At 37.3% G+C, this 20,362-nt stretch overlaps 1 protein-coding gene across 1 annotated transcript; it reads right to left on the bottom strand.

Annotated features, from left to right (window-relative positions):
• Positions 1–985: 985 nt before the first annotated feature.
• On the bottom strand, positions 986–5,051 carry LOC126582878 (14-3-3-like protein D). The gene is made up of 6 exons (XM_050247108.1): positions 4,885–5,051; positions 3,750–4,056; positions 3,544–3,631; positions 3,196–3,305; positions 2,964–3,112; positions 986–1,525 (listed from the first exon to the last, which is right to left on the bottom strand). The coding sequence occupies exons 1-6, from the start codon at positions 4,955–4,957 to the stop codon at positions 1,455–1,457; spliced, it is 798 nt and encodes a 265-aa protein (XP_050103065.1). The 5' UTR covers positions 4,958–5,051; the 3' UTR covers positions 986–1,454.
• Positions 5,052–20,362: the final 15,311 nt, after the last annotated feature.

The following is a 20,362-nucleotide window of genomic DNA, read 5'->3' as shown; positions in this document are numbered from 1 at the left end:
TCCATGGATTTATAAATCTATTAAAATTTCTTAAAATCTTAATTGCGTACACCCCTAAAAGCAAGTTGGTTAAAATTGAGAAGATATAGATGAAGTGTTTGTGATTAGCAAATATTACCAAGGAAAACTAATAAAAAGAGTTCGAAAACTTTGAATTTTAACGATAAGGACAAAATAAATGATAAAGTGAATAGTACAAGAATTAACTTTTTAGTATAAAAAATATGATTTTTCGTTAAAGTAAACAGTATTAGAAGCTTTTCATTAAAGTTCTCTATATTAAATCATGTAAATTTGCACATAAGTACAATAAATACGAACAAAACTCACAAAGAGTTGGCGTTTTGTTTTAAACAAGAATGTAGGTGGCTGGCTTGCTATGCCAATTGATTCCATTGTATTCAAATCTTGATTAATCAACAAAACCAGTGGATTAATTAACAAGAAAACAAATAGGCAACTGTTGTATGAAGCAGACAGCAATACAAGTCCAGCGTGAAAGTTAAAGTCCTCCATTCGGATTTGGATTGGACTCAATCGTTCCATAAACTTTGGGAATATATGAAAAGCATGTCGATACAACAACATCGTGGACGCACGAATCCATTCTTTATCACAAACCCCACTCCAAACCAGAGCTTTTTCTACCACTAGGATGCATAGACCTGTTCAAGCATCACAGAATCACTAGCATAAAACTCCACAGCTTACGCCATTTGAGTGCTCGACGACAAGGACAGCATTGACAGGACTAATGCAAGTATCGGTGGTATGGGGGTTCAAACACATAGGTTTAGGGTTTACTCGTTCGATGCTCAAAACTCGGTGGAGACCAACAAAACTAGCGTACGCCGCCTTCAGAGGCGACCCATGTGAGCTCTAGTTCTTCCAATACTCCCCCAATTCTTCTATGGCAAGCAATCTTTATTGTTTCTCACTAGTCACTACAACTATAAACACGACAACAAAGTAAGGAACATGGAGCAAGAAGAACGGGTAGACTTTTCATATCACAGATTCAACACCGTACATAAAAGGCTATAGCAACAGTGAAACAAACTACACACGAGTACAAAATCCTCCCTCTGGGCTACGGCATTTTCACCAAAACAGAAAGTCACCCTAAGCAACTGGTTAATCCTCCACGCTCCGTCCAACATAAACGAGTAGGAAAAGTTAGTGCAAAGCAGATAGGACTACATCCGGATACAATGCGATTATAAACCACACCACATAACATCGGACTCAACTCAATGAAGGGGGAAAAAGAAGAGAATAACTACAAAATAAAACGGCAAACAATGAACGCCTGAATTTGTTCAGCACCAAAGTAAATCAGACTCAGGCCCGTCCTTGGTCCATAATACACAGAGCATATCCTAAGATGCCACCTAAATCACTGCCATGTAAACAAAAGAGCAAAGTAGTCGTACATCAATATTACTCACAAACAGCTAAGAAATCTGTGAGTTTGCCTCTTCCAACTCGCCAACCTTGGCATTGCCATTCACCTTTTGGGAATCCTCTGTGGCAGAAATATGAGAGCAATAATAAGTATTAAAGATGATTCACATAACGAACTACAAAACAAACAGGATCATTGCATTTCATCTAAATGCACACAGAGAACAATCAAACGTTAGATAACATTTTGCTCAACTCTAGATATCATTTGTAAAATGAATAAACCCAATTCTTTGAATGTAAATTATAAATGCATGATTAATTTTACTTACTAAATGAAAGATATCATATAATAAGATTGGAGGGGGCTCTTATATAAAGTGCTTGCTGAAAACTTGTTTTGTTATGAAACCGCCTCCACTAAGACATAATTAGAGACATAAACTTTTGATTGTCAAGAAGCAAGGCATACAACGTAAAACATCTGAGACGAAACCCACCCAACAACCAGGCAAGTTTCATAAATACAAAAGTTTTGCTACATACACGTTTCTAAACCCAACAAGATTCCTCAAAATCAACTATAAAAAAGCTAATGTGATCCTAGAATCTAAAATGAAAAAAGAAACCACTGCCTGTACTAAAATAAACTTGTTAATTTGTTTGCATAAGTCCTGCAAGAACTACATATTTGACTTTATTTCTTTTCCATTACAATTTGGTTTCGTTGGGTCTGAGCAACTGGTGAGTTGCAGAAAAAAACACTCTCTGAAGGACAGCACCTGCACACTTATATTGGCCCAATGATAATTGTGACAACTTATTTGTCAGCAGAAAACATTTTTCCGTAACTAACAACCAAAAGCAGATTATCAAATTCGGTCTAAATGAATAAAAGAAACAATTCCTTTGAAGAGTATTTGAATCAAAGAATCCATAGACATCAATTCCATAAGCATAAAATGGAGATATCATCTCTGATAGAAATAATTGAAATATGATCTAGGTCTCGGATGGGCATTGAGTTTTAGAAAATTCTTCCACTACCTATTTATTTCTCTCCTTTGATGCAAAAACCCAGGAGTTCTAAAAGAAGGAAAGGAGCCAAATTATACCAGTATTCCAAGCCATCACATTTAGGACCATTCTAAGGTGATGTATCTTGAAAAATATGAGTTAATAGTAAAAAACATAGTTTCTCAACGAGCTTATGCAACCTTTCATGTCATTACTCTACAATAGTGGACAAGACTCCAGCCAATGCGAATATTTTCCCTCTAACAAGATAGTTCAAAAGTAGGCAAACACACATCACAAGCATAAGAATGGTAACAGCATGTAACTTTATAAATGCATCAACAAGAAAGCCTAGAAACACAATTATATTTAAAATCCAGTCAAATGAAGGCGTAGTATATACTGAAGCAAATCCTGAAATGGGCGGAAAGGAAAATAAAGAGGGAGGGGGACTAATCTAATAAAAGAAACTAATCCTCTGAACTTTCATACAGATGGGAATTATGTGCATCATTAACTCCTGAAATTATTATTGCTATTACCTCCATCTTCTGGATGGTCAGAAGTCCACAATGTGAGGTTGTCCCTTAAAAGCTGCATGATTAAGGTGCTATCTTTGTATGACTCCTCATTCGAAGAGTCAAGCTCAGCAATAGCTTCATCAAAAGCCATCTTTGCAAGGTGGCAAGCACTGAAAAACAGTATCCACATCAAAAGAAGGGAATTTTGAGATAAACATAACAGTAATCAATCTCAAAATAGCATCCTACAAACCTTTCTGGAGCATTCATGATTTCATAATAGAAGACTGAGAAATTCAGAGCCAGACCCAAACGGATGGGATGCGTGGAAGGCAACTCGACCTCAGCAGTAGTGGTGGCAGTCTGCAAAGGCATCAATTTTAAGATAAATAAACATTTTCCAGTGCCAGTGTTAATAGAGCATGAAAACCTAAGATGCCGTTTTTTGCAGAAAAGAAATTGTGCCAACCCTGCAGTGTATAAGCAATAGGGGAAAAGAAAAAGGACCTTGGCAGATAGAACAACAGTAACAGCCATGAAACAACAATTTGAGAGCATCATCATGAGAGAGAGAGAGAGAGAGAGAGAGAGAGAGAGTAACCTCGTATGCTTTCTTTGACTGTTCAGCAGCCTCTTTTTTATCGTCACCGCTCTTGAATTCTGCAAGATACCTATAATAATCTCCTTTCCTATTACCAAATTATTTTCATGTTAACATTTATTTACCTTCATGATGCCCATTTCAAAAACAATAGAAGAACAAATAAATAAATAATATCTCTTGGGTTTTGAAAAACATAGTCTCACATCTTATAATAGAAAACAGTTGATTCACCAACTGTAGCTGAAGGAATGAGATGCTCATCGATCACTGCCATGATATCACTACAAATGGTTGAGAGCTCTGATTCAACCTTCCGTCTATACTCCTTGAGTTGCTTCACATGAATCTCATTTCCTTTTGCTTCCTCTTTCTGTTCAATAGATGATAGGATCCTCCATGATGCGCGACGAGCACCAACAACATTCTTGTACCCAACAGAGAGCAAGTTTCTCTCTTCAACCGTCAATTCAACATCAAGATTTGCGACCTTCTTCATTGCATCAACCATCTCTGTTAAAATTTAGCAAAGAAATCACAAACAACATCTTATATTAGATTTATGGTCCAGTAAAAGGACCCACACTTTTCAACAAGGCAGAACCATGTTACAGAGAGGGGAGCAATTGCTCTATTAAATCTGGAATAAGCAGATACAGGTAGGTTCAGTTTGAGTTTTGAAGCAATATGACTTGCTTAAAACAATTACTTGGTCAAAATTGAAATTAGAGTTCTAATTAAAATTTTGAACACTTAGAATGGAAATCGATGAACTATGTTAATCGGTTAGGTCAGAGAGCGACAAATAATCATGTGTCACAACCCGAGATGCACTTCTAGAAAATAAAAGGTTGAGTAAAGGTTTATCTCTAAAAATTGCATCTTTTGATTGAAACAACCAAAGATAACGATATTAAAAATTACTCACTGATTTACTCAACCTAACCCAAATTCAATACATACATTACTTAGCCTGGGTTACTGCTTTAGTTTCCATCAAAAGAAAAACAACAAACACTTTCTGTAGCAGTAAGTTTTTGTATCAAATCAAAGAAGTAAAAAAAAAAAAAAAAAAAAAAAAAAGACAATACCAAGAAATCGAATGCACCGAAGATTTATACAGCAATAACTGAGTATTTGATTGATTCCTAGTTCCAATCATCAGCATTAAACCATAAAATTAAACGAAAGACTCCCATTTCCCTCACTTTCTCACCAACCAAACACTAAATTTGCAAAATTAAGAGATTAAAAATAAAATGAAACTCCAGATAAATAATCACACTCAGTGTGAAACAGAAATACAAAAATGTACGAAAGAAATAAGGGAGGAACCCTAACCATCGTATCGCTCTGCCTGCTCAGCGAGCTTGGCAAGGTAAGCGAAGTTCTCCCGTTCAGTAGCGAGACCCATAGCGAATCGAATCTAGGGTTTTTGGGGCTTCCGAATTTTCTTTCGATCTCACTCAAACTTCTAATTGTTTCCGCAAAGCATTTATACGGAACAAAATGGGGTCCAAGAATTACCCTTTATTATCATTTTAATTATTTTATTTTGTCCTCCCCTAAAAGAAATTATTTATTTTGTCCTTATGTGGCAAGAATTGGGACTTCGAGTCACACGGCAAATGTTTTGGACTTGTGGGTTGTGGTCTATGCAAAAGTGCCACGTCTAAAAAGGACAAAAAATGGCGTTTTCTTGGGACAAATTAGGATTTGCCAAGTAAGTTTATAGGATCCACAAGAAGATATTTTTTTGTGTAACCGGAACACGGGAAACGGACTCCGACTACCGACTTCGCTAAATGGACTCCAACTGCCGACTTCGCTAAACGGTCTTAGCTGTTGGAAAATATTAGTATTTAGGTTTATTTTAGTATTTGGGTTTTGCTTGTTAGTTTAGGATTTAGGCCTAGCCCATCCAAGTTAGGGTTTCTTAGGTTTAGTTCTTTATAAATATTGTTTGTAATTTAGTTTGAGAATCAAGTCATTCACAATGTAGTCTCTTAGGGTTTTGTAGCCGTTTCGGCATTCTCGTTTGTTTAATAATATTCTTATTTTGTTAGTCTTATTCGTTGCGCACTCTGATATTCAACTTGGTATCAGAATAGGTTTGATCCTTTGGGATTTAATCTGATTCGGGTTGGTATCTGTTTGCTTGATTCCGTTGTCGTTCGTGTTCAGATTGTTAGTTGGTATTGATTGTTTGCAAGAAGAAAAAAAATTGTTCGTTCGTTTTTTGTCCCGTGACTCTGCTTTTGCACCTTTGAACGCTGCAGCCTGCAAGAATATCCGCAAGTCTGTATTGCTGTAAAGGAAAAAAGAAGGAAAAACAGGGGAGTAAAAAAAAAGGAAGAAACAAGAAAAAATTGTTTGCTTGTTTGAGGCCCACGCGAGCAAAAGGAAAAAAATTTTGGTTGGATTTTTTGTTTGTTTGTTCGGAAGTTGGCATCAGCATCGACATCGGCATCGGCATCGGAATTTGGAGTTTTGCATCCACATCTACTTTGGCAAACCCATGTCGTGTACCGCCATGAGTTTGACAGGGGTGCTAGAAAATATTAGTATTTAGGTTTATTTTAGTATTTGAGTTTTGCTTGTTAGTTTAGGATTTGGGTCTAGCCCATTCGAGTTAAGGTTTCTTAGGTTTAGTTCTCTATAAATATTGCTTATAATTTAGTTTGAGAATCAAGTCATTCACAATGTAGTTTCTTAGGGTTTTGTAGCCGTTTCGGCATTCTTGTTTATTTAATAATATTCTTATTTTGTTAGTCTTGTTCGTTGCGCACTCTGATATTCAACTTTAGCTAGTCCACCTGTAAACCATGGCACTGCTAAGACCACATCTCTCGCGTCCTCGTCCTCTTTCTCGCATCCTTCATCTCCGACTGACAACTCATATCACGTCCTTGTCATCTCCGGCTCCTCAATTTGCAGAGATGGCCAACTCGATCATCAGCCACGGCAACTGCAAAACAAAAACCAAATTGCAGTTGCATAGAGGTCCGATTGTGGTGAAACCCCACGAGGAAGATCTTGCTCTGGCCACATTCGATTTACCTTCAAGCTCGCTCGGGCCGACGCCGAACATGAGGTTTTCGTCTCTATCCTCTCTCAATTTCCAGTCCGTGGTTTCTCTGCTAATTTAGGTCAAGATATGATTGTGTTTATTCGATCTTCAAGTTGGTGGTTGAATGTTTTTTGCTCGATGTTTTGGATCAAGTAATTGAATTGAGTGCGAATCAAATTCATATTAGCCCACTTTGCATGTTCAATTGGGATACTGATTTCCACCATTGTTTTGTTGAGAGAGAGAGAGAGAGAGAGAGAGAGAGAGATAGATAGAGAGAGAGAGAGAGAGAGAGAGAGAGAGCTGTAGAGGGTTTTGAGATTTGGAGGGGGTGTGATTAATTCATCTGAAACTCGAATGATCCATGAGCTGGGCAATTGGAAAAAACAACAGCCATGGTAGGCAGTCGGTGAGATGAGGAATGTGGCTGGGAATTGTTTTTTATTTTTTAAGGTGAATTTAGAAAAAGGAAATCTAATAAAAATGATTTGAGTTTTAACGAAAATGACAAAATAAAGAGTAAAATGAATAGTACTAGGATTGATTTTTTAGTGTAAAAATGTGGTTTTTCGTTAAAGTGAACAGTACTAGAAGCTTTTCGTTAAAGTTCCTATTAGAAAACGATTAAAGTTCCTATTAGAAAACGACAACAAATTTGGGTAAATTTTATCAACTGATACAATTTTTGACGGTGTGGTATTCAACATTATTTTGGCATTAGATTTCTTTAGTTTAAAAAAAAATTTCAATTTTCCACTTATGTATATTATCCCACTTCTTGGTCGGATACTGCGCCAAAAATTTCATTAAGTCAGTCTCGCTTAATCTATCCTAAGCCAATCCAACTTAGTCTCTGAAGCTAGTCTAGTCCAAAATAGTTCGATGCAACAAACGCACCCTATAGGTTCTAAATCTTTCTTACTTTCCTAAACCAAAGAAAGGGTTTAAATTAGCAAAGCCTAAAACTAAGAGCTCGTTTGAATGTGCTTTTAAAATGATTGAAAGCACTTAAAATGCTTTTAGAAAAAAATGTTCTTGGGTTTCAAAAACGTTTTCAATTATTTTAAAAGTACATCCAAATGAGCTCTAAGTTTTCCCATAACAACGCATCCACCATGGGTTTTGGAAATACCATAATCTGTACCTGCTACAGTGCTACTGCTTGCATCAAAATTCAATTTTCCGTTTCCTTACAAAATATTATTAGCTACTATATTGTTAGTACTACTATCTTTAAATATTTAGACTGCTAATTTGCTATGAAATATCATGATCATTAATCCATTAGATTGCTAATTTACGACACGTAATTGAAAACAGATTCATTCGACTCGTAGGAACTAGATCGTATCAAACGAATCCAAATGTGCTTATTCCACTGGAAAAAATACATAAAAACGAACCGGCTTGGACTTATTTACAAAAAACAAGTCGACTTTGATCAACCAAAAATAGATCCGACTCGACCCTTGCCCACTCCTACAAGAAAGTGATATTCGCACATTGTTTTTTTTTTCTTCTTTCTATTGCACTTTGGATTGAATAATTTAAAAATATAATTAGGGACATAAATTGTTGCAAGTGATATTTATTATTTAGTTGTTCACTTCTGGGGTCAATATGTAATATCTTAATAGTTCAACACATTTTTCTATGTAAACTTTAAAGCCCATAAATACATTGTCTAATGAGAAGGAATGTTGACTTTGATTTCTCCTCTCAATCTCTCTCTTAAATACTTTTATTTCTCCTCCCAATCTCTCTCTTAAATTCTTTATTACTCTCTATTTTATTTTCAACTTATCAACACGAAAGTTACTCAAATGAGCTTTTAGATTTCAACTTGAGAATACAAAGATAAGAGAATAGAAGCAAATGCTTTGAATGATATGTTTGTTCTTCTCAGGAAGAGGTATAATATACAATCTTAATCCTAACCAAATAAGGAAGAATAATTATAGGAGATTACAAAGAGATTTCTCCCAGATTACACGGGATTCATCCCAAACTAGGAAATCCTAAATTATAGGAAACTATACAAGTCAACACTCTCCCTCAAGTTGATGCATATATGTTACACATGCCTAACTTGTCTAGAAACTTAGAGAACTTTTCACTAGAAACTGTTTTGGTGAGGATGTCAGCTATTTGATCTTCCGTTCTGATTGGAGGCACTTCAATTATTTTACCTTCTAGCTTTTCTTTAATAAAATACTTGTCAACCTCTACATGTTTAGTTCTATCATGTTGCACTGGATTATGAGCAATATCTTGAGTGGCCTTATTATCACAAAACAACTTCATTGATTGACTATGTTTGACACCCAAATCTTGTAGTAGTGGTTTAAGCTATAACATTTCACAAATACCAAGGGCCATACTTCCGTATTCCGCTTCTGCACTCGACCTGGCTACTACTCCCTGCTTCTTGCTTCTCCAATGAACCAGATTTCCACCAACAAAGGTGAAATAACTTGATGTTGAACGCCTATCATCACTCGAACCGGTCCAATCAGCATTCGTATAACCTTCAACACTAAAATGACCCTTCTTTTTAAATAAAATCCCTTTTCCTGGTCTTCCTTTCAAATAACTCAATATTCTCATAATTGCATTCGTGTGTTGTTATCCTGGATCATGCATGTATTGACTAACGACACTCAAGGCATGAACAAGGTCTAGTCTAGTATGTGCCAAATACATTAATCTTCCCACAAGTCATTAATAGCTCCCTTTATCTACCGGTACTTGGTTTAAATCAATGCTTAGCTTTATTCCTTCTGCCAACAGAGTAGTCACGAGTTTGCATGCTGACATGCCAATTTCTTTTAACAGGTCAAGAATATTCTATCTCTATGACATGAAGATTCCTAACTTGCTCCTTGAAACCTCAATCTCGAGAAAATATTTCAGAGACCCAAGATCCTTCATCTTGAATTTTGTACTTAAATATTTCTGCAAGGCTGCACGCTCATCCAGATCATTACCGGTAACTACCCTGTCATCCACATATACAATGAGTGTTGTAAGCTTTCCATTCCGACGTTTCAAGAACATCATATGATCACATTTACTTTGCTTATATCCAAATGCTCTTATAGACTTGGTAAATCTACCGAATCACGCTATTGAGGACTACTTCGACCCATATAATGACTTTCAAAGCTTACACACCTTTTGTCTATGCATATTTGGAACGTTACTCCTTGGTGGGAGTTCCATGTGAATCTCTTCTGTCAAATCCGCATGCAAGAAAACATTTTTCACATTGAACTGCTGTAATGGCCAGTTAAGATTTGCAGTTGAGGACAACAAAACACGTACTGTATTGATCTTGGCCACATGGGCAAATGTATATGTATAGTCAATTCTATATTTTTGAGTGTATCATTTTACTACTAGTCTTGACTTGAAGTGATCCATTGTCTCATAAGCTTTGTATTTCATCGTATAGACCCATTTGCATCCCACAAGTTTCTTGCCAACTGGCAAGTCTATGATCTCCCAGGTAGCATTCTTCTTCAAAGACTTCAACTCTTCATTCATTGCTGCTTGCCAACGTGGATCAGCTAAAGCCCCATGCACACTGTTAGGAATAGATACAGTAGATAATTGATGCACAAATGACTTATTTGATTCTGACAGGTGACTGGTAGACACATAATTATTTAACAGGTATAACAAATTTGACTCAGGGTTGGGCTTACTCACCAGATACCTAGTTTTGCATTTAAGGTTGGCTTTATAAGTAAGTTTAGGAATACCTCGGTTGACGCGATTAGGGAGATGATGTGGTGGTGGTGCATCCAGGATCAAAGGCGATTGATTATGGTTATTGGAACTCAAGATCGACTATGAGCTAGTTGGTGACACAAGACTGTCCAGTGGTGAGGAAAGTGGCAGTGAGCTATCAGGCAGTGAGTTATCTGGCAATGTCGACTCATCCCTTTCAAGGTTTTCAACATTGTTTCCATGTGAATGATCACCACTTGTCTCCAAGACATTACCACTTAGTTCCAATTTATTCACTTCATTGTTTTTGTGTGAATGATCACCACTTACTTCCAAGACATCACCACTTAAATCCAAATCATTCACACTATCTAAATCTAGAATAGTATAATTAAGAGTTTGAACTTCTGTCTAATTCTCCCCCTGAAATGAAGACTCGGGATTGGCAAAGTACATATCATTCTCATGGAATGCAACATCCACAGTGACAAACAATTTTTTTATCGGAGGGTGATAACAACGATACCCTTTTTGATTTGAGGCATACCCCCACAAACACACACTATAAGGCCCAAGGTTCAAGCTTACTTCTCTGCTGTTTATGAAGATGAACGAAGGCCACACAACCAAACATATGAGGTGGAAGGTTAGGAACTGTAAGAGCATCAACATATGAAGAGAGAGTCTGAAGCGATGTCTGAAAGTCGACTAATTGGGATGGAACATGATTCATGAGATATGCAACTGAGGTGAGAGCTTCTCCCTAAAATGATAACGGGAGATGCGTCTCGAGCAAAGAAGCTCGAACAACCTCTAAAAGCTGACGATTCTTGCGTTTTGCAACACCATTTTGTTGTAGAGTATATGGACATGTAGTTTGATGAAGAATACCATGATGATTAAGAAAGGCATGTAATTCAGAGTTTACATATTCGCAGCCATTGTCACTCCCAAGAACTTGTATTTGTGACTTATATTGTACTTGCACATTTTGTAAAATTGTTGAAACAAAGAAGTAACTTCACTTTTGGCAAACAAACCCAAGTCATACGTGTGCAATCATCAATAAAAGTAACAAACCAATGAGCACCACCAAGTGTAGCAGTTTTAGATGGTCCCCAAACATCAGAATGAATTATCATAAACGGGATTGAACTTTTATTCAAACTAGGCGGAAGCGAAGTACGATGACTTTTAGCCATTTCACAAACACCACATTTAAAGTTAGAAATATCATGCTTAACAAATAGGCTAGGAAACAACCTCCGCAGATAGCTGAATGAAGCATGTCCAAGTCGACGATGCCACAACCAAATCTATGAAGCTTTATTCCTATCTCCCTGATTTCCTTCCATTGCAAGAGCTTGAGTCAACATTCGGGAACTGTTCGATGTCAGCTCCAAGTAGTAGAGCTTTCCCTTCCTAATACCATAACCAATCGTCTCGTGAGTCCAAATGTCCTTAAAAACACAAAAAGAAGGCCAAAAAATCACAAGATAATGTAGGGCGACAGTTATTTGAGCAACATATAATAAATTATTGTCAAAAGAAGGAACAACGATTACAGAATCAAGATTCAGGGTATCAGAAAGTGAGACATCGCCTTTCCCGATAATGGGTGCAACATTACCATTGGCAACACTCACGACAGTTTTGGGGGATGGTTTTAGGGTTTGTACCTGTCTAGAATCACAAGTCATATGTTTAGTAGCACCAGAATCAATTATCCATGTATTATTCGTAATAGATGCAGAAACCTTTAAAACCTTACCATTGTTAACTGTATGTTCAGATTGTACTTTAGTTTCAGCAATCAATGCACACGACTTATTACACCAGGGATCACGAGTCTTGTCCAATTAACATGATAGCCAATAAGTTCGAAACAACGATTTTTGGAATGTCCACTCAAGCCACAATAAGGACACTTGCTGGGTGGATGATAAGAAGAACCACGGGTCCGAGCAGTAATGATTTCATTGTGAGCCATTTTAATTGTAGTGTGTGGGCCACACAAAAAACAAACTGAAACTCAAAGACAATGCTTTTCCCTTTTTTTTTCTCTTTTTTCTTTTTTCTTTTTTTCTTTTTTATCTTTTTATCTTTTTTTTTATCTTTTTTTTCTTTTTTTTATCTTTTTATTTTCTTCTTTTTAAAGGCTTATGCGTTTTCCCTTTTTAAATTGTTTCTTTTCTCTAGACTTCCTTTAGTTCACACAGATACCAAATGATTGTAGTGGATGGGATTTGTGCAAGCAAAAAAAAACTTGCAGCAAATGGTTCGTGGATTGGTGTGATGGTGGGTGCAAGCAAGTTCAGAAGCAGATCATATGTGGTTGGTTGGTTCAGGCAAGGTCTTAAATATCGATATTATCGGCGATATTTCGCCAATAATATCATTTTTTTAGAGGACGATATTTTCACACTTATCCACTTAATTATCGTCAATATATCGATATTTTTGTCGATAATATCGGAGACGATATTTTCAGCATTTTAATGCATTATTTGGGCAATATATCGTGATATTATCGATAATATCGATAATATCGCGAGATGAAACCCAAAAATACTTGAAGGCAGGGAATCAACTTGAAGATGCTGTGGTTGAACACTCACCACCTCCAATCACCACGCTACTGCTTGGGGTTGGTGTCGGTGTCGCTGTTGCCACTGGAGTGGTCACTTTGGATGGTAAGAAAATGTAAGAAAGCAAAGGAAAGGAAAAACTGAAAAAAATAGGGAGGTGCGTTACGTTGGGTGGGCGATAGGTATTGCCGTCGGGTTCAATGAGCCAGCCTACCTCTGTGGCGAGATGACGGATCACCTTGTTAATGTCGCCGCGGGAAGAGAGGCGGTAGCCGCTGTGCTTGCGCAAGTCGTGGAAGATTTTGGTGGTGATGGCCCTCCTCTGCCTCTCCCTCATCTTAGTCTTCTCTTTCTCGCTCTCGCTCCTCTTACTCCCACTCGTTCTCGCCATTTCCTCTCTCTTTCTCTCTCTCTCCGTTTTTTCTTCTACTCTCTATTATCTTTTGAAGCTCAGTCAACAACGAAAGCTAAAGGCGTGAGCTTTGATTTGAATTAGAGTTCTGTAGAATGGAGTTGGTGAGCATCGGACGGTCCAGGTGGAAGAGAAGTACACAGGTTGGATTGGACGGTGGTGATGGGTCTTGGGATCTGCATGCGCTCTCTGTGTTTCTCTTTCTGCATGACATGACATGACAACTTAAGAGAGAGAGAGGTGACAATTGCATGCTTCAATTTCACGCATAAAGAAGGGATTCGGGGGTTTGGGGTGTTAGTCTCACGCGCTTCTGAGAGAGTTTCTGAGAGACGGGATGCATGTTTCAATTTGACTTGCCGTATTACACACCAGATATACTAATCCAGCTCCACCAATTTAATACCTCTCACCCTCGCTAATTGATACCCTTTAAAACCTCAGTATAATTGGCTATCACAATGGTAGAGAGATGTGTTGCCCTTGCACTACGATGTGGATTCAAATCTCGTTGGCTACTTAATCTAGGATAAATTTCTATATTTAAAAAAACATCAAGGGGATCTGAACCCCTCCCATTTTACACATACTCTACACATAGAAATGATGAAGATGGTGAAAATTTTGAACCTCATAGGAACTCTATGTGGTACTAAGTCACTCATGTATCTTACCATGCAATGTATAAAGTATAAAATATTGTACTAATTCATTATATATAAATGATTATGGTGTGTTTAAACTTCTTTAATTAATTACTAGTATTTTCTACACTCACAATGTTTGCCAGCTCGTTATATAATCAACTTAAATCAGTTAAATCCATCATGCAATGCATTTCCTTCCAATTTTTTGTGATAAACTAATAGATAATTGACTAAATAAACATCCTGCAAATTTTCAATAAAAATTTCCAAGTTTTTCTTACAATTTCCGTGGTTTTTATTCAATTTTTATCGATATCGATAATATCCCGATATTTCCATCAAAATTTCCAAGTTTTTCTTACAATTTCCGTGGTTTTTATTCAATTTTTATCGATATCGATAATATCCCGATATTTCCATCAAAATTTCCATGTTTTTGGACTACCGATATCTTCGATATCATCGATATTGTAGACCTTGGGTTCAGGCAAAGAGGTTCGGCAGTGGAAACGATTGTCAGATTCGAATTTCAGATTGCAAAAGGCGACAACCAATAGTGGCAGATGTGGGGGTCTGAGTTCTGGGCCTCAACACAATGCGTATAGACTCCGATGCGATGAAGCAAACGAACAGGAAGGGTCGGTCTAGCAAAGACGGTGTTGCTCGTTGGTTATACAGCCCACATCACAACTGGCGCTGTGGCTGATGATCGAACGGCACGCTACACAATTAGGTGGTGTGGCTTCGTGATCTGGATTCTGCACATAACAGTGGATTTTTTTTCTTAACCTAGGCTCTGATACCAAGAAGAGAATGCTTTGAATGATATGTTTATTCTTCTCAGGAAGAGGTATAATATACTGTTGGGGCTTAAAAAAACTTCACTACTTTGGAAATGTTAATCTTACAAAGAAGAATGTAATACAGCGGAATTGATAGGTAAGAGAAAGAAAGAATACTTAAAGTATTACACAAGATTTTTATTCACTCACAAACTTAGTACAAGAGGAAACACTCAAACACTCTTACATTTCTTCACTCTTTTTCTCACTTCTTGCTTTCTTGATTGTTACATCACATAGCTTAGCACCTCACCTATTTATAGGCAAAGTTTGCCGGCATTGCTAGAACTTTCTAGCTAATGCTTAACAACTACACATTTTTACAAGATTCTAGATCTTTCTACAAAAAACCTTAGATATTTATGCATGCATTCCACCAACTTGAACTTTGCTAGAACTCTCTAGCACGTGTATGGATCTTTCTTTGTGTATGGGCCGAATCAATTGTCTTGGGCCAAGACAAGATTACAATTCAACATCCCCCCTTAATCTTGTCTTGTGACACCGATTGAGTTCCTCAGTCTCATAAAGTCTTCTTGTTTGAGTGGCTTAGTGAATATGTCTGCAATTTGGTCTTAAGACTTCACGTATTCCACTTGCACATTCTTTCTTGCAATACACTATCTTATGTAATGATAGCGGGTATCTATGTGTTTGCTAATGTCATGGAATACTGGATTCTTTGCTAGAGCTATTGTAGACTTGTTGTCGACATAGATCTCTGTTGGCTCTTCTTGTGGCATGCTTATTTCTTTCAGCAAGTTTCTCAGCCAGATTTCATGACAGATATATGAGGTAGCAGCTACGTATTCAGCTTCGTAGGTAGAGAGAATGACAATCAGTTGCTTATTTGACATCCATATGAATGCAGTGTCTCCCATCAACAACACAAATCCAATAGTACTTTTTTATCGTTGGAGTCTCCTTCCCAATCATTGTCGTTATATCCAACAAGTTTGTAGTTATCATAACTTGAATAGAACAAGCCAAAGTTAACAGTAACTTTAAGATATCGAAGAATTCTTTGGCGGTCTTCAAATGTGTAGTTGTGGGATTCTCCATGTAGCGACTGACTAATCCGATGGCATAGAGAATATATGGTCTTATGCAAGTCAAGTAGCTTAAGCTTCCAACTAGACTTTTGAAAAATGTTGGATTTACGCTTTCTCCTTTGTCTTGCTTGGATAGTTTGACTTTGTACTCCACTAGCGTGCTTATGGGCTTACAGTCGTCTATTTTGAACTTTTTCAGTATCTCCTTTGTGTAGCTTTCTTGGGAGATGAAAATGCCTTCTTTGTTTTTCTTGACTTCCATGCCTAGGTAGTATGCCATCAACCCGATGTCAGTCATCTCGAATTCTTTGGTCATCACTCTCTTGTACTCTTCAAACATGTTTGGATTATTTCCTGTGAAGATTAGATCAACCACATATAAGCACACATTCAGAATATCTTCATCTTTGACTTTGACATAGAGAACATGTTCATGAGGGCACTTGATGAAGTTATTCTCTTGAAAGTACTTATTGATGCGACTATTCCATGCTCGTAGCGTTTGTTTTAACCCATAGAGGGCTTTTTTTTTTCAGCTTCAGAACCTTTTCTTCATGCCTTTTGATTTCATAACCTGATGGTTGTTGAATGTAAACTTCTTCATCAAGGACTCCATTTAGGAAAGCGGACTTCACATCCATTTGTTGAATCTTCCATTTGTTTTGAGCTGCCAAAGAAATTAGTAATCGTATCGTTTCCAAATGAGCACCAGGTGCAAATACCTCATCATAGTCGATTCCGGCTCTTTGACTATAACATTTTGCCACTAATCTCGCCTTGTATCTTTCGACCTCTCTGTTGGCATTTTTCTTTGTCTTGTACACCCACTTAACTCCGTTGGCTTTGTGTCATTTTGGAAGAATAGCGAGTTCCCATGTATTATTCTTCTGGATTGCTTCAATTTCTTCATCCATTGCTTTCCTCTACTTAGTATCTTGCATTGCTTCTTGGAAGTCAATTGGTTCACAATCAGCAAAAAGACAGAAAAACGTAGGATTATCAAGTATTTCAGCTACTTCATAGAGATCTCGTATACTTCTTGTGCGTGGTACTTCTCTTTCATTTAGGCTCCCACTTGATGATGCTGATGCTGGTGAATTACCATGATTGGTTGATGTTGGTGATGCAGGTAGAGTAGTGGATTTTTGTTGAACCTCTCTTGCTTGCTTTATCATCTCTTATTCATTCTCTTCTTCAAACTGAGGAAAGAAGCCGAGATCACTTGCATGAGAGCCAAAATCCCATTCTCCTTTTTCATCAAACATCACGTCTCGATTGATCATAGTTTTCCCATTGTTCAGATTATATAGCTTATAGCCTTTTGAATTTGATCATATCCGATGAAGATGAACTTCTCACTTTTGTCGTCGAGTTTGGTTCTCCTCTCATTTGGTACATGTATATGGGCTATGCTTCCAAAAACTCTTAGATGAAAGATACCTAGTTTTACTTAGTTTTCTTCCACTCCATGCTTCTTGCGGAGTCTTTCCCCACACACTTCTTGTTGGAAACCAATTGGATAGGTAGACATCATATGCTACAACTTCTGCCCACAACTCCTTAGGCAATCTCTTACTTTTGAGCATGCTTCGAGCCATGTTGAGGATGGTTCGATTTTTCCTTTTTGCCACACCATTTTGTTGGGGGGATCTTAGAACTGTCAAAGGTCGACGAATTCCATTAGCTTCACAGAATTCTTGAAATTCCTTTGAAGTGAATTCTCTTCCTCGATCAAATCTCATGGCTTTGATCTTGCAACCACTTTCTTTTTCTACAGCGGCTTTGAACTTCTTGAAAGCTCCAAATACCTCTTATTTCTGCTTCAAGAAATACACCTAGGTTTTCCTTGAAAAATCATCAATGAAGAGAAGGAAATAATTATTTTTACCCAAAAAGCTTGGTTTTATTGGATTGCACACATTAGTGTGAATGAGCTCGAGTGGCTTCTGGGCTCTTGTGGTCCACTCCTTTGGAAAGCTTCTCCTAAACTGTTTCCCAAGTAAACAACCTTCGCAAGCTTGATCAGGGTGACTGATGCACGGTAAGCCTTTCACCATCTCCTTCTTGGACAGTAACTCCAGTCCCCCAAAACTAAGATGCCCAAAACGAAGATGCCAAAGTTAGGACATGTCTTTGTAACATATCTTGAGACATTTTGCAACATTGTTTTGAATGTTCATGGGAAACATCCTATTCTTTGACATTTTTACCTTGGCAATCAATCTTCCTTTGTCATCTCTAAGAAAAGGCTATAATTTTTCATGTGAATATCATAACCTTTTTCTAAGAGTTGACCCAAACTCAAAATGTTGCTTTTCATATTGGGTACATAGTAGACATTTGAAATTAATTGGTGGCCACCATTTTTCAGGGGAATAAGGATGTTACCTTTTCCTTTTACGAGTATTTTGGATTTATCTCCAAAAGAAACGTTGACACTCACCGATTCATTGAGCTCTACAAACATGCTTCTTCTTCCGAATATGTGGTTGTTGGTGCCGGTGTCAAGGTACCATGTATAGTCTTGGTCTCCACTATTGTTCTTGCATGCTAGTAACACAATGCCATTATCTTTTTTCACATAATTGACCTTTTCATCAGGTCTGTTGCTTGGAGCTTTACATTCCCAAGCATAATGCCCAAACTTTTGACAATTGTAGCATTGAACTTGATATTTTTCATACCTCAAGTTTGAGCGTTCTCTTCCATGACATTTTGTTGAGCTTTCTTCTCTTTCGTAGTTGCTATGGTTGTTGAAGTTCCAACCACGTTCACGTACGCGACCTCGACCACAACTTCTTCCGTACTGGCTTCTCTCGTTGTCGAAGCTTTTTTCTTTCTTCTTTGTTCTTTGGGTGGACAGGTGTCTTGAGGAGCTGCTCATCATTCCCTTGCCTCTTCTTATGTTTCTCTTCATATGCATGTAGCGAACCCATTAATTGCTCTATACTAATTTCTTCTAAGTTTTTAGTTTCTTCAATCATCACGACAATGTGCTCGAACTTTGGGGCCCAACGAGCGTAGTATCTTCTCCATAATTCTAACATCTTCTAACTTTTCTCCATTTCTTTTTAATTGATTGGAAACAGCTAAGACTCTTAAGAAATAATCAGAGATTGATTCAGACCCTTTCATTTGTAGAGATTCGAACTCACCTCTTAATACTTGAAGACAAACCTTTTTTACTTGTTCATCTCATTTGTAAGAGGTTTAAAGCTTCTCCCATGCTTGCTTGGCAGAGGTTGCACTCAGGACCTTCTCAAAGCCATTGTCATCTAATGCTTGGTAGATGAGGTAGAAAGCCTTTTTGTCTCTCTTTCTTGAATCTTTCAAACTCTCATTCTGGGGTTGGGACATAGTAGCTTCATCTTCTAGCTCAGTGTAGCTTTTCTCCACGACTTCTCATACATTGTGTGCTCCCAGAAAGGCCTTCATTTTGATACTCCAATTATCGAAGTTGTTGTTGTCAAGCATTGGAACTTGGAAGGCTGCCACAACGTTGCTAGCCATAGCTCTGGTACCACTTTGTTGGGGCTTAAAAAGACTTCACTACTTTGGAAATGTTTACCTCACAAAGAAGAATGTAATACAGCAGAATTGATAGGCAAGAGAAAGAAAGAACACTCAAAGTATTACACAAGATTTGTATTCACTCACAAACTTAGTATAAGAGGAAACACTCAAACACTCTTACACTTCTTCACTCTTTTTCTCACTTCTTACTCTCTTGGTTGTTACATCACATAGCTTAGCACCTCACCTATTTATAGGCAAGGTTTGCCAACTTTGGCATTGCTAGAACTTTCTAGCTAATGCTTAACAACTACACATTTTTACAAGATTCTAGATTTTCTACAAAAAAAACCTTAGATATTTATGCATGCATTCCACCAACTTGAACCTTGCTAGAACTCTTTAGCATGTGCATGGATCTTTCTTTGTGTATGGGCCTGATTAATTGTTTTGGGCCAAGACAAGATTACAATTCAACATATACAATCTTAATCCTAACCAAATAGGGAAGAATAATTACAGGAGATTACAAAGAGATTTCTCCCAGATTACACGAGATTCATCCTAAACTAGGAAATCCTAAATTATAGGAAACTATACAAGTCAACAAGAATGACATGGAAACAACAAGATCAACAAGTGCAGAAAAGCACCTATACCGATTTCAATTGAGAATACAAAACTAAGAGAATGACATGGAAACAACAAGATCAACAAGTCACCTATCCCGATTTCAACTTGAGAATACAAAGATAAAGAATGACATGGAAACAACAAGATCAACAAGTGCAGAAAAGCACCTATACGTTTAAGATTCTTAACCTATATTTTTCTTATTTCAATTTCTACAACGATGATATGTGTTAATTTTTATTCATTATTAACAGGAGATCATAATTTTGTAAGGGATGGTGCAAGGGTTTAACAATCTATAGAGTGAATCGCTTTCCAACATGATACATT

This window comes from Malus sylvestris, chromosome 9, assembly GCF_916048215.2.
Source record: "Malus sylvestris chromosome 9, drMalSylv7.2, whole genome shotgun sequence".
Classification (NCBI taxonomy): domain Eukaryota; kingdom Viridiplantae; phylum Streptophyta; class Magnoliopsida; order Rosales; family Rosaceae; genus Malus; species Malus sylvestris.
Note: the sequence above shows the minus strand (reverse complement) of the source record. Positions and strands in the feature narration are given on the sequence as shown.

Coding starts and splice junctions, on each gene's coding strand:
- LOC126582878 (XM_050247108.1), bottom strand. CDS start 4,957: ATGGGTCTCGCTACTGAACGGGAGAACTTCGCTTACCTTGCCAAGCTC. Junction 3,632..3,749: donor ACTGTTTTCTATTATAAGAT/GTGAGACTATGT, acceptor ATTTGGTAATAG/GAAAGGAGATTATTATAGGT. Junction 3,306..3,543: donor AGTCAAAGAAAGCATACGAG/GTTACTCTCTCT, acceptor ATGCCTTTGCAG/ACTGCCACCACTACTGCTGA.